The sequence below is a fragment of the Sturnus vulgaris genome, chromosome 16 (genome assembly GCF_052056855.1).
Source record: "Sturnus vulgaris isolate bStuVul1 chromosome 16, bStuVul1.hap1, whole genome shotgun sequence".
Lineage (NCBI taxonomy): Eukaryota > Metazoa > Chordata > Aves > Passeriformes > Sturnidae > Sturnus > Sturnus vulgaris.
The window spans coordinates 7,167,576-7,181,331 of NC_142258.1; the positions used below are offsets into that span (position 1 = coordinate 7,167,576).

Genomic DNA, 13,756 nt, shown 5'->3' on the forward strand with positions numbered 1-13,756 from the left:
AACATTCTTTATTGGGGATCATGAGAATATTTGTATGTTTCTGAAATTTCTATGTATTTCCAAACAGATTACTCATGAATTAACAAGTCAGAAGGGCTGTAGGAATTTCTTGCAATTTGTAAGTGACAAATGAAATTGTCAAAATGAAGTATGATAACAGATGAACTCACATATAAAAGATTAAAATAAAATATGCTAACAGACAAATTGAGACATACAGGATTTTGAAAAAAATCTCCAAAAAAATCCCGAAAAATCCAAATACAAAATAGAATGAACCAAGTTCTAATCTACCTAATTTGGATATTGGGTAGTATGTTCATGTACATAAAGGTTTTTTGTTGTGTTTTTTTTTTTTTTTTACCTGATATGGAGAAAGTAGATGAAGATTCATTTCAAAGAATTTAAAATTGCTTAAAAACATGTCTGTGTCCATACTTTCAATAACTTGACAAGTTACTCCTTTCACAAGCTGTCCTGTGCTGATAGAAAAGGCAAATTTCAATATTTTGAGTATTTAAGCAGGATCTAGTTCTTACTCCCCATGATCCCATCCTAACACACAGTTTCTTCACCTCTCCTATTTCTTGTAATTAAAAGGCTCTTGAAAATAAAAATGCAAACAAATTGAAAAATATAAACTAAGCCTTAAAACACCCAGACCTCTGCAATTATTTGATCCTGATTTTGGTTTTGAAGACCCTTTTTAATAAGGAAGGTGAATTATCCTGTGGTATCCAGGAATGAATAAGCATAAGGTAATATATAATAATTACATATTGTTTACCTTAAAATTGGTCTCATCACTAAACTAGTCTTAAACCCCATTTCAAAAGAGATACAGTCCATACCTTAGAAGGTCAACAGGATCATTTTCCTTGGACAGTAATTCATACAGATACAAAGCCTGAAAATAAACCACTATAATTAAAGGTAACTTTAGTTAATCCAGTTGTACAAGACAGTAACTACTGCAAGGGTTTTGTACTCTGAGCTCTCTTACATGCTCTAAAGATACTTCTATGGTCCAGCTTGAGCAACCAAAAGGTTTGGCCTCCAGTTTGGCTGAATTTTTTCTTCACAACACAAGACAACACTGCCTGGCATTATGGAATGGTGTTAAACCTGTACACGGCCCACAGCCACTGAAAAACTTAGGGCTGAAGGGAGCTCTGGAGATCATCTGATCCAACCTCTCACCTCTCTGGGCAGAGTCAAAGACTTTACATGCAAATGTCTAATATACAATACTGGAAAGAGAAAATTTACACAGCAGGAACCTGGGGGCTTAAATTCAGCATATTAATGCTTTTTCATAGCATTGTCTCATAATGCCTGGGCTCTAAATGCCCTTTGGTGTTTATGCTGAGATATAATTGGGGCAGTTTCTTCCTTTTACCTGTGTTCCTTGAACACAAATATATTACATCACTTTCCCAATTCTCCCATCACACAAAATTGCAGTGGAATGGGAATGCATAGCAATTTTTACCTGGCTGCTTCTTAGTTCTTTTTCTTTCAGCATTGAAGAATTATATCCAGTTAGATTCCATAAACCAGAAAGAGACACTTCTTTAAAGAAAGCTCCTTGTATATCTTTGACTGATGAAGAAAAATCTCCAGATGCAGCTATCTAAAAAGAGGAACACAGAAATACATGGCATTTCTGAATTGATGCTTAGATTTACAGGATTTGCCCTTCTTTCTACTCTGTGTAATATTTATCTTAAGAGGATAAAGGAAAAACACGACAGTATTAAAAACACAATGGAAATAAGCAAGCGAGAGCCTTCAAAATACACTTGGTGTTCAGGAAAAAAGCAGTAGAACCATTAACCATTGAGCTAAAGAACACATCTTGGTTTAATTCATGCTCTACAGTTCTGGTTACTGTGCTCTTGTGCAGAGAGAAACTGCCACACACTGGAGTTTATAATCACCTTCCTGAGGATGCCCTGCTGCTGTGCAGGAGATAAGTCAGACAGGTACTGGGACATTGTGCCTCGAATAATCTGAGCCAGCTCCCTGGGGTTCATGCTGTGGAGTGACTGGGTGCCAATTCCTGTCACCAAGGCACCCATTTGGCTCATGTTATAAAGTGATAAAACCTGCAGGGAGAACAGCGTAAGCAAACAGGAAGTATTATCAGGAACAGCAGATGTATTTAAAAGCAAATGTCAACAAAAAAAGCAAAACCATTCTTGTTAAATACTTAATATATTTCTTGCCTGAGAATGCATTTTCTCTGTCTGTCCATGGCTGAAGTTTCTCAGAAGTTCCTTTTTCTGAAACTTCAACCAGGACCTGATTCCTTGCATTACAGTAGATTTGAATATACAGCCTGGCATCTCTGATCATGCAAATTCTGCTTAGGGCAGTGACAGAGACAAAATAATATATACAACTGCCAAATCCAAATATTCATTCTCTCTATTACTAGAGAATTACTTTGGGATGTACAATTTTGGATGCTTTTATTTGATTTAAACACATTTTTCAGGTCACTAACTAAATAGAATACTAATCTTTCCAAAATCTACAGTTATTGTTGAGAAAAAGCCATTCTACTTTTAAAACAGAAGGTAGAAAAATTGTTATCAGAGATACCTTTTCATAAGAGAGATATTTACTGGATAAAATCATAACTTGGCTCTTTGCCCACCCAGAGACTTGGTTTAATGTTGCAACAGCATTATGCACTGCTTCAGGTGACAGAGATTCCAGCTGACTTGAAGTTAGTCCAACCACAGCATCTGACAGAGATCCAAGGGTATCATTCAATGTCTGGTTTTGCAGGGCAATGTTCAGGAGTTGAGATTTGAGCTAAATCAAACAAAAAGAGCAGATCAGAAATACAAATCTGCCAAGAACCAATTTCCATTAACACCCAAAACATTACTTGGAATCTCTGGAATAGGCACTGGCAAATATTCACACACACTTCATAAAATTTCAAAAATAGAACTACAGTTGTGAAAGGAATATGGAACAGGAATATGAAATATAATGCAAAAAGAATGAGCACTCAAAATGGGTTTCTATCCTTTGCATTCTCAAGAACTATTTTTCTTTATTTCTTAAGACCCAATAATTTTTCACTCATTTCTTTCCTAATTCAAGAAGAACATCCCTCCTCCTCTGTTTACAGGATTATATTAGGCAAGAAGAACAAGTGCTGTACACACCTCATGAACCTCGGCCTGGAAACCTCTCAGCTGATTGCATTTAATCATTTGATGAAGGAGAGTCCGGGCCACAGCTGCATCCATCTGTTCCAGCTCATCATAAAAGCAAACCAACAAACCCAGCCTATAGAAAAGAAATATATTAGCTCCCTTAATAAAAGATGTCACTGTTGGGAAATGGAAACACAGCTTGGTACCCTCTCCTTATGATCACAGCTTGAGCCATTTCTGTTTGTTATGAGTGCCTCAACCTGCAGCCTTTAAAACTTAGCCTGTAATGGGGGTATGGAACATGCACTGGCCTTTGTATTCAGCTGAATTCTGCCTGCATTGCTTGTGCTTGAGAATTTACCTGCCCTGGTTCCATTTACCTGTCCATGGCTGGACTGTCCCAGTTAATGACTCCACTTCCCTCACAGGATAATCTTGAAAATGATGGAGGGCTATCACTAAGTCTCTAGAAGTGCTTGCTGAGCTCTTATCTGGTTTGATTGGATGTTTTGAACTCTAAGTCCTGCTTGGATTTCACATGTAACTCAACCCATTTGTGTTTCAGAGCAGCAGCTGGGCATGACATGGCCTCTTTATCATTTTAGGATTAAACAAAGCCCGTTGTATTTCACATCAAACACAGGACTGGACAATGGATGGAGACCTGCCCAGTTCAACACCAGTTAGGGGAAAGCACACTGAGGCTTACTGCCCACTTGTGCCAGCACAGCAGTCTGCAAGGCAGGGTTTTGAACTGAGCTCACTTTCCTTCACAGCTCCCATGCCATAATATTTAAGTCAACATTTCCATTAACCTCTGTACAGTGTAATCACAGCCATAGTTTTTGGAGAGGAGGAGTCACACCACCATGAGGAAGTGCCTGTTGTAAATGTCCTTCTGGCTTAGACCTTGTGCTTATTTCCTGCCTTTACCTGCAGCAGGCCCTGCAAAGAAAGAGTTCTGAATTGTGCATCACTATGTCTGGACTTCTTTGAACCCTGTAATGATGGCAATGAACTGGTTTGTAGGAAGCCTGTATCAATTCCCTGTCCCTGTAAACTCTCAGCCTTTGCTTTTACAATTTACACTGAACAAAAATTTCAAAGATATGAACAAAGGCCAGCTTTCCTGCTACAGTCCCTGTTTTTTTGCAGTTCAGTGAGACAGGCACAGGTAGAGTCTGGGCAGTAATGTCCAGGTGTGAACTGAATCATCGGTGGACAATGCTGCAGCACTACCACAAACTCAGTCAAATTCTGCAGCACAGAAAGGCTTTTAGTTCCTCTAGTCCCTCAACAACTACCTGCCAGTGATATAACAAAACACTGCTTCAGCAGCACATCTGAATTCATGGGAGATCATCAAACCAACATACAAATCAAAGAAACATCTCTAAGAGCATTTTTATAACAAATAATTACATTCTGATGCGTTATTGCATAGCTGCCAAAAGCTCTTTTTCTCCTTTGGGATTAGCAGAAATGAATAATACTACATCTTAAAAGTAAAAGCACATTTAAATCAACAGTATGGTTAAAATGAGTAACATAAACTAAGTGTGTTGTAAAAATGGAATATATTAAGGATTATGTAGCATGACATTTCTCTCATCTGTGAGAATGTGGCAGCTCTCATGAGTGACAAAATCATTTTTAAGATTTCTGACATGGAAATTTAGAGCGTGGGCATAACTCTTCTGTCGCTTACTCCTCCGACAAGAGCAATGTTTCACGGAAGTCAGTGAGCTGCACTGCAGTCATGACAGGAGCTCTGAAGCCATAAAGCATATTCTCCATTAGTTTAAAACTCCAAGGTATCCCCCAAGGAGACTACAAATAATATCAGACGGCATTGTCTAGGGACTAAATCCATCCATGGATATGATAGTGTAAATGCAAATGTGGAGTGCAGAGTTTTCTCATGTTTGCTGTGTATTTATAAGTAACAGCAGTTTATTTTGGTTTTTTATTATTGTTAAAGTTAGTTCAGTGCAGATTTGACAGACCTGAAAATTTAGTTTCCTGCTCACACACCTAACATTCAAACATATTTAAGCATGGCTCATCTCTATGAGGCTGCAGGACAAAGAGGACAGCAGGGCAAGCTTTACATCGCTTCACTTTGTGGCTTCTCTGGTGACACCCATGTCAATTAAAACCCACTTGCAGTCCTGGCTGGCAGGAATTGAGATTTCCTCCTTCAATCCTAACTCTAACATGATTTCCATCAAACACCTCCATGTTCTGTGATTCAAGCAGCCAAGACAACTCATGTTCTGCTGTCCCAGTTTATTTTATTGCTCTGCAACGTGGTGGAGCTCTGCCTGGGTTCCCCAGATACTGCTGCAGACTTCCTACGAATGCTCCAGGCATCTCCTCACTGTGGAGCAGGAGACAAAGCATTAGCTAATTAGGCACACCTCCAAAAATTCATAAAGTAGCAATTCTTCACTGTTGCTAAACAGGGCTGGATTTCAGCCTAGATTTTTCTGCTGGAATGAAAAAGCTGTGCCACACTATCAATTTCTATTTTCTCCTTAGTTAGTTGTTCCATCCATACACAGCCATAAAAGAAAAATCAAAGCAGCCTTGCCTGTAGAGAGTTGAAGTGTTCCTCATATCAAATCCTGATGAGTTTATCCTTTCCAGGAGGGCCCGTGCAAGCTCTGGTGTGATATCATACACCGTGTCCAGCTGCTTTGTTGCGTTGTCATAGCTAATGAACAGTCTGATCTGACCAGCACAAACAAAACCACACATCAGCACTGTGAGACAATGAATCCTATAAAGTCTGACACTCCAAATTAATTGAGCCTGTTCATGTTATAGAGAAAGGAAGAAGATTTGGATAAACCAGTATTTCTGAATGCAAAGATGAGTGAGTGATTTGAGTGATTTTCTGCCAAAATGTCGTATAATTTGAGGGTCTTCTATCATTGGTTCCTTTCAGTAGAAGTCAAAGAAGCTTGATACAGATACAGATAAATAATTACATATTAACTCCAGGCACTCTAAAATTAAAATTACAGAATTTTGTAAAGAATACATTTATATTTTCCCTCTGTATTTTCTCTTTATATTCAGTTAATTAAAAATAGATAAAGTTATTTTTGATGTTTAGGTTTGCATTTGTGTTCATATTGTTTGTAGCTGACATCACATGGCAATAATATATCCAACCATACTTTGTTACTTACTTCATTGAGACTAATTTTCAGAATTTCTTCTAATGGGAGATGGACGATGTATCTTCCCAAAATCCATAAGCTCTCTGCACTGACCCAAGAAGTTGATTCATTGAACTCTGTTTAGTACAAATAAATATTCACTACAATGTTAAGAAAGTAATTACTTTTCAAATATATGTTACCCAGTATATTATTATTGGTAAATAATAAAATATCTGCAAATCAGAAAAATCCTTAGCAGAGGGAGTCAGATTCCCTCAATTTGCTACATTTTAGCACCACACTTTTATGAGTCCATAAATTTTTTAATGAAAATGAAACAGTGTTTCAAATGTCTCAAATTTTCTCATATAAAAACAATTAATGTTTTATGTTGCTGAAATAGAGAATGGATAAAGTGTGGGACTGGAAAAATTTACCCAAAAGTATTAAATACGGAGCAGTGTTTTAAAAATTCACTTTTCCTAATCAATTGTATTATTTAAGAACATCAGGAAGGCATAATACCTTATATATCTTATATATTATTATTGATGATGCCACTTATTTCAGCAATATGCAATAGCAATAATGGAGAAATGAAAAACCGTTCAAATACCTACATGGAAATAGGCTGACAAAAACACAAAACACTGCATAACAGTTAAAAAATGGCATTCATTAAGTAACATCCTCCCAAGGATTGAAAATTAAATCAAGATCCAAATATCCCTGAGAAAAATCATATTTATGGACTCCATGTGTACCCTGAGCCACAAAGACTCTTTTCTCCGGGGTGTTGTCATTTGGAAGGCTCAGTGTGTGACACCTCTGAACATATTCCTCAGCAGTGCTGATTCTCACAACTCTGTTAAAATAAAATCATCAGTGCACTTTGAAGAGTTTCCAGTGTCAGAAAAACACAGCGTGCATCTATCAGAAGCTGAAGGACTCCATTAAATGATTTTTTTGAAAACACAGATCTAAGCTCCTTAAATGAGACAACATGATGATCCCAGCAGACCTGTCAGGCCTGTGTTTTTTAAGTGATATTGCCTCCCATTACCCAGAATATTAGGAGAGTTGGAAGATATGACAAGAGAGCTAAAGACACCAGCACAATTTAAGGATATTGACTGTGACCTTTAGCAAAACAGACTTGCAAGTACAAGCCATGGCAGCTGTGATCCCCAAAAACTGATCCCTATCCCAGGTGGTCCCAGTGCTACCCACATATAAAGTGAATCAATCACCCTCCTGCAGGGACCGTTCCTCTGCTGTGGTCTGGGGAGAGCAGATAAACATGAGGGAGCTTTAGACTTCCAGTCTGAGTACACCTGCCCAGGGCTCATGGCCACAACCAGCTGGGAATCAGCCCACACCTGATGCTCTGGGAGTGGATTCACCACATCTGTGCTGCTTTGAGCATGTGAAGCAGCAGCCAGGGAGGAGAAGGAAGCACAGCAACTCCCAGTCCCTCTCAAGCTGGGTGATCTTCCATGAATCGAGGGTTCAGCACTGCTTCAGATACAACCCAACATGATGCTGAGGGATTTTCCCAGGACTGCTGAGTAGCACCAGGCAAATTCTGCATCTTTGCTTCCCCAGCAATGCACTGGCACTAACATCACCTCACAGCAGCAGCATGAACCTCCTCTCCACGACTTACTGGTTTACTCTAATATTTTGAAATGGCAGGAGACCCAGGAGGCAAATTTAGCTCCACTGAAGCAAGTGGGCATTTAACCTTTGGTTTCTAGAGAAAGAGGGAGAACAGACACATCTGTAAGTCTAAAATGCTCCCAGGACAGCTGTGCTGGGATGTTCAGTGAAACCCAAGCACCGGCTCTGATGGTTCAGTGCCCTGCACAGCCCCCTTGTGGAACCCATCCTGCCTGTCCCAGCTATGGAACACCGTTTCAGGAACATTAAACAGGCAAATAGATGTGGCAAAATGCATCCAGTCAGGATTAATTAATTTGGTTTTATCTTGTCCCTTTGCTGTTCGAGTTGGTGCCATGTGCTTCCACAACATCCTGCATTTCTTTTACTGTTGAAAAACAGTACAGTGGATAATGTATCCTGAGCCAGAGCTGTTTTTCTCCTCTGAACAGGAGTTCAGAAGAGAACAACATGCCTTAGCAGAGCACCTGGCCACTGTATCCTACTTCAGACTTAGAAACAGTACAGAGAAAAAAGACTGGAGTACCAGAAAAAGACTGTGTTTAGCTCTGTGCAGAACAGAGGAAGAGTCCATTGGTTGGATTTGATGATCCTGGAGGTCTTTTCCAGCCCTAAGAACAGCATGATTCTACTCTATAAGTTCAAGCATCTTTGAAGAACTATTTGTTGTGAGTAACAAACACATTGTAATTACTGTGTTCTGCAGTAAAGATATTCCAGACAGCTACTCTTACACAGACCTGTGTTAACTGGGGAAACAATTCAATACAATAGACAGGCCTTTTGCTGAGTGCTTTTCTCTTATGATAAGCAAGAAGAAAACACTTTGTAACATACCACTCATGTTGTAAGATTTCTGTAGAATCTGCTTCATCCAGCCATAGAGAGCTCTCTGAGTGCTTGCTGAGGTTCTGTCATAGAGGTCCTTGAATAATGATGATCTAAGTGATACAGGGGCATGTTAGTTCACTAATGAGTTAACTATTCATTTTTTTAAATGACACATGGACAAATGATTTTAGAAACAGAATTCTTCACACATAAGCAGAAAGCTGCATCTGGAAAACAGACTGAGACGTCTTTTAAAATAGTCAGTAAATCCAACATAATATTAATTGTGTCTGAAAAATAAATGGCTTACAAGTTTCTGAAAGCATCCTCCAGCAGAAGGTTTGGGAGACTCCCAATGACATCAGGCTGGAGATAGTTGACTGCTGACACACGCAGAACCTGACTCAGGATATCCACACAGTCCAGGGCGCTCAGAACCAAGAAGCATTTATCCAGTGTTACAAGGAACAAGGTCCTGTTTACTCCTGGGCTTTGAAAAATTATCTCTCTAGTCTTGCCCCAATCAAGAATAATATTTCCCACTTCCTGCAAGCAACAAGGTATTAAATTAACATCTCTGATCAATTCAATACATCGTTCATTTTGAGGCCTGACAAAGAGCACTCTACAAAGAATACGATGCTGTTCTCATGAAAAACAGCTGCAAACTACTGGTTGTTTGCATAACTTCAGATAATTCCTTTCTGGCATTGGGTAGAGACCAGCTTGAATTTTTTTTACAAAACCAAAATGAAATCCAGCAAGATATTTCAAATGGTTGATTAACAAAATTACTAATTTCACCTTCTTTAGCCATTTTGGCTCTCCTTCTAGCCACCAAAACCAAGACACTCCCTGAGAGTAGCTGGCCCTGCCTACCTAAGGTGTTACCGTAGGAGGGTGAACTCTTCTCTGGAGATGAGTTTCTCTCTACAGATTACAGTGAAAATCCAAATGACTGACTTGGACTTGCAGCAACTTCTAGACAATAAGAGTTACATGAACTAAGTCTAACTTAAGAGGAGAGGAAGTCCTGGAATCCAGTCCAAGCCAGGTAAGTAACTGCAGGGCCTGCACCGTGAGCCCCACTGTCTGTCCTTTTCCATTTATCTAAACCACTGACAGCAGCTTTTCCTTTTCACAAGTGAAACTCACAAGATGCTCCTTTTTGCTGTTGAAGAGGTACTTCATTGCAGTTTGGAACTGATGCTGATCAAGCTGCTGCAACTCAGACAGTAGTTCCCTGGGCTGGTATAAAAGGTCCTTCAGGTAACTTTTTATGGACATCTGAAGTACAGAAAAATATGTATAATATACATAAAACTCATACTATTGTACTTTTAGTCCCTGAAAATCTGTGCTCAAGGAGAATTAAGTGCTTAGCTCTGCATTGTCTGTGCTGCCAATGATCGAAATAACTATTCCCCACACAAACTGGAAGCAAAAATAATCTAAATGCATTCTGAAAGAGAGTAATTTTCAAATCCTACTCTTGGCTTCATGAACAAGTCCTCTCGAGGGAGCTTTTTAACAAAGATGCCTCAGTTTCTCACTTCATAAAACAAGAGTAATAAAGCTTTTCTGCTTCACACAGCAGAGCTGTGAAAATGAAACTTTTTAAAGAGGTAAAAAAAAGCCTGGGAAAAAAAATACCCAGATACCATGTGCGTATTACTTAAAAAAAGGAAGGAAATGTGCAATTAGATGGGAGGAAAAGTCTCTACCAGGTCATAAGCCAACAATATTCTCTCTTGCATCAAGCTGCATTACCAGTTAACAATCTCATGCCTGTTTTGAAAAATTGAAGGGGAATCATAATATTGGAACAGAAATAAATGTAAAGCTCATTAGCAGCAGACTGGAGTAAAATCCCTTCTATTTCCTAACAGGATTATTTCAGAATTGGTTTGGAATTTGAATTGCAATTGTTCTTTGCTGCCTTTGCTTAATTTGCATTGCCACCACCAAACATTAACACAGTTCCTTTATGCCTTGGGGTTCAGCCTGCTGAGAGCCTCAGGCTACCAATGAACCTGACAAAGGGAAGGGGCAGTGGCAGGAAAATGTAGGTGAGGATGAGCTGTGACAGCGACAAGGAGCTTGAGACAGGGTTCAGGCACTGTGGAGCTTCTGGGAATGCCTGAGGCTCAGGGATGGCACAGCTGACACTTCCCTGTTTCAGTGAGTGGAGGGACGAGGGAGGGGCTCAGCTTCATTAGCTGGGTACAGCAGCAGGAGGAGGAACAACAACTCCTTCCTGCATCACTTCCACATCGATAATTTACCAAAACAGCACTGAGAGGAGCTTCGAGAGGTGGAGGCATTTTGTAGGATGCTCTGGAGCCTCTCATTCCGTAAGGAGCAGTGTGAACCACAGCCAGTCAAAATTTGAGAGAAACCCATCATTTTCTGGGGAAACAGCTTTCATATACACTCAACTCAGGAACAATGAGCACGAAAAATCCTAATTCCTGCTTTCCATCAGAGGAAAAGCAAAAAAGATTGTTATTAGTATTTCTACCTTGCATACTCCCACAATCTTCAGGGGAAAAGACAACCTATTCCTAATCCCTATTCAGCTGCTACACTGTAGATGTGTTAATTACCTCTATCATTGAACACCTAGTTTTGGCTACAGATATAGGTCGAGTTTTTAAAATTCCTTATCAAATAAAAATTTTCATGCATCTTAAATGTCACAAACCTCGAGGCTGCTAAGAGTAAACATAACTTCCTGGGCATGAAAATATGCCATGACTTTTGTAAGCAGATCTGCTGTCCAGACATTAGAGCTGTAACAGAAGACAGGACCAAAAATGCCAGTAAAATAATATAACAAATTAAATAGCAGATTATAAGAGTAAAAAGGAAAAAGGGAAACAAAGAGTGATGCTAACACCATAATGACAAAATTACTCAGTTTTTTGCCTAGCCAGAGTAGTAGTTGATCTATTTAATGCAACAAAAATACATGGCTCATTGGGGAATGGAATTAATTAGTTTTTTCCATCTAATTCCACAATCACCCACAATAAACTCAATTTTCCAAGGTGTTGCCATTAGTACCATCTCCAAGGCATGTGCTTTCTGGCACCCCATTATGCCTGTTCTGATCTGCTTGCAGAAAGCACAGGGAGTAACTGCTGCCTTTCCTTCAACAGTCATTAATTTCACTGTGTCCTCTTATACAGCCACTGATTTTCTCAAAATATGTAGGTGTGGAATAGCCTTTGAGGCTTATACTGCTCTTTCAGATTTGGACAAAATTAGCAAATAATTGAAAAGCCACCAGGAGCTGGAGGATGGGGGATGGAGCAAGACTGAAAGAAGGAGGTGGACAGAAAGCTGGAACTGCACCTAATTTCCCTAAGTAGACATTTGGACACATGTGGGCAAAGTTAATTTAATTATCAAAACTTCTGAAAACTGTAGCAAGTATTTATTTTCAGCCTCATTTTATAAGTTTTTTTTCTTTTTCATGACAAACAAGTTTTTCCCTGTTGATAGGAAATAATCCTCCCAGGAGACCCAAATCCAAGTAATCATATGTGCCAATTTCCTTCTATCCATAATGTTCCAGTTTCTGTGGATATGAAACAGATCATATCTAAAGTGGAAGATAATATTGAAAAATCAAGATGGGTAGAGCAATACATTACCTTTGAAAATAAAGTATATCTAGGAGGGCTGCACATGAAAAATGGAACATAAAAAGTTATGGTGAGATACTGAGTTTGAATTCGTTTTAAAAGTGTAAGTGGGAACAGCTGTGTACATTACCATTCAGATATTTCCCAGCTATTACTTCCTCCTAAGGAAAAATTACAAATATATGTAATAAATTGTTATTTTTAGATTATAATATAAAATGTTAGTAGAGAGATCAAATAAAAATACTAACCACAGCTTTGTGTAACAACGGAGGCAAATCTGTAAAAGATTATCCCATTATTAAAAGTTAATTTAATGTTTTATCATTCAATTGTGTTACACAAATCATATGCAGTGATTATATATACATATATAATTTATTTTCAAACATTTAATGCAGTTTTGATTAAATTTATTTACAGAAAAACAGTGGGGGGAAAAAAGACTATTCAATAATAATCAGTCTTGGTGAAATTCTTTGCTGGCATAGCTCCATGAAGCCAAGAGAGCAGAGACCATGGTCCCAGTTACTAGACAGCACCTAATTTATTACACAGCTTTTTCCATGCCACAAAATACACCCCTCAGACAAGAGTTCTGGTCTTACCTTCAGAGCTCTGACTGTGAGTAATCTCAGCATGATTCACTGATATCAACAAGAAACACATCTTCAAAAGCCTGGACATTTCTTCTGGTGTTTTTTAGAATAAAAAGATACTTGGATTGAAAAGGAAAACAGGAAGAACAGTCAAAAGGCAATATTCACCCCAAACTTTCATAGCTATAAATCAGAGACAGCCTATGCTATGGTGTACAGATAGAGATCAGAACAATCCAAAGCTCCTTGCTCCCTAGTTTTTAATTTAGATCTTTTTCTAGGATAGAGATACACTTTATGCAAACACAAGTCCACCAAGAGTGCGTGTGCAGCTAGATTTATCTCCCTATAGTAAATGGCTCATTTAATTTTCTTCCTTGTAGCACCACTTATTTACCAAGTTACACTGCATCCAAATATGACTTCAATGCACTTTTGTTAAAACAGGCAAATAAATCCTTTTAAGAGTAGATAAAAAAACCGAGAAATTGAATGAAAAAGGAAATTATAAAGAAGCTTCAAACAAACTCTAAGCTTCTCCTAGCTGGTTAAGCTGCCTGCAGTATCACTGCAGGCTTGGTCTGGGACCCTCATTTGCAGATCTCTGCACTCAGGCGTGGGACAGCCTGGCCCTGGTCCCAGGTCCCTGC

The 13,756-nt window shown here is 38.8% G+C and overlaps 1 protein-coding gene across 1 annotated transcript in view; it reads right to left on the bottom strand.

The window, feature by feature from the left end:
- OTOA (otoancorin) overlaps window positions 1–13,201 on the bottom strand; it is a 34,376-nt gene extending 21,175 nt beyond the window's left edge. The window contains exons 1-15 of the mRNA XM_088174377.1: window positions 13,116–13,201; window positions 12,759–12,787; window positions 12,517–12,668; window positions 11,562–11,649; window positions 10,013–10,144; window positions 9,168–9,403; window positions 8,864–8,967; window positions 6,374–6,480; window positions 5,770–5,909; window positions 3,186–3,309; window positions 2,608–2,823; window positions 1,941–2,108; window positions 1,493–1,633; window positions 852–907; window positions 365–482 (exon numbers count right to left, since the gene is read on the bottom strand). Coding sequence (XP_088030503.1) covers window positions 365–482; window positions 852–907; window positions 1,493–1,633; window positions 1,941–2,108; window positions 2,608–2,823; window positions 3,186–3,309; window positions 5,770–5,909; window positions 6,374–6,480; window positions 8,864–8,967; window positions 9,168–9,403; window positions 10,013–10,144; window positions 11,562–11,649; window positions 12,517–12,566 — 1,680 coding nt within the window. The 5' untranslated portion in view covers window positions 12,567–12,668; window positions 12,759–12,787; window positions 13,116–13,201. The remainder of the gene's footprint in view (window positions 1–364; window positions 483–851; window positions 908–1,492; window positions 1,634–1,940; window positions 2,109–2,607; window positions 2,824–3,185; window positions 3,310–5,769; window positions 5,910–6,373; window positions 6,481–8,863; window positions 8,968–9,167; window positions 9,404–10,012; window positions 10,145–11,561; window positions 11,650–12,516; window positions 12,669–12,758; window positions 12,788–13,115) is intronic.
- Window positions 13,202–13,756: the final 555 nt, after the last annotated feature.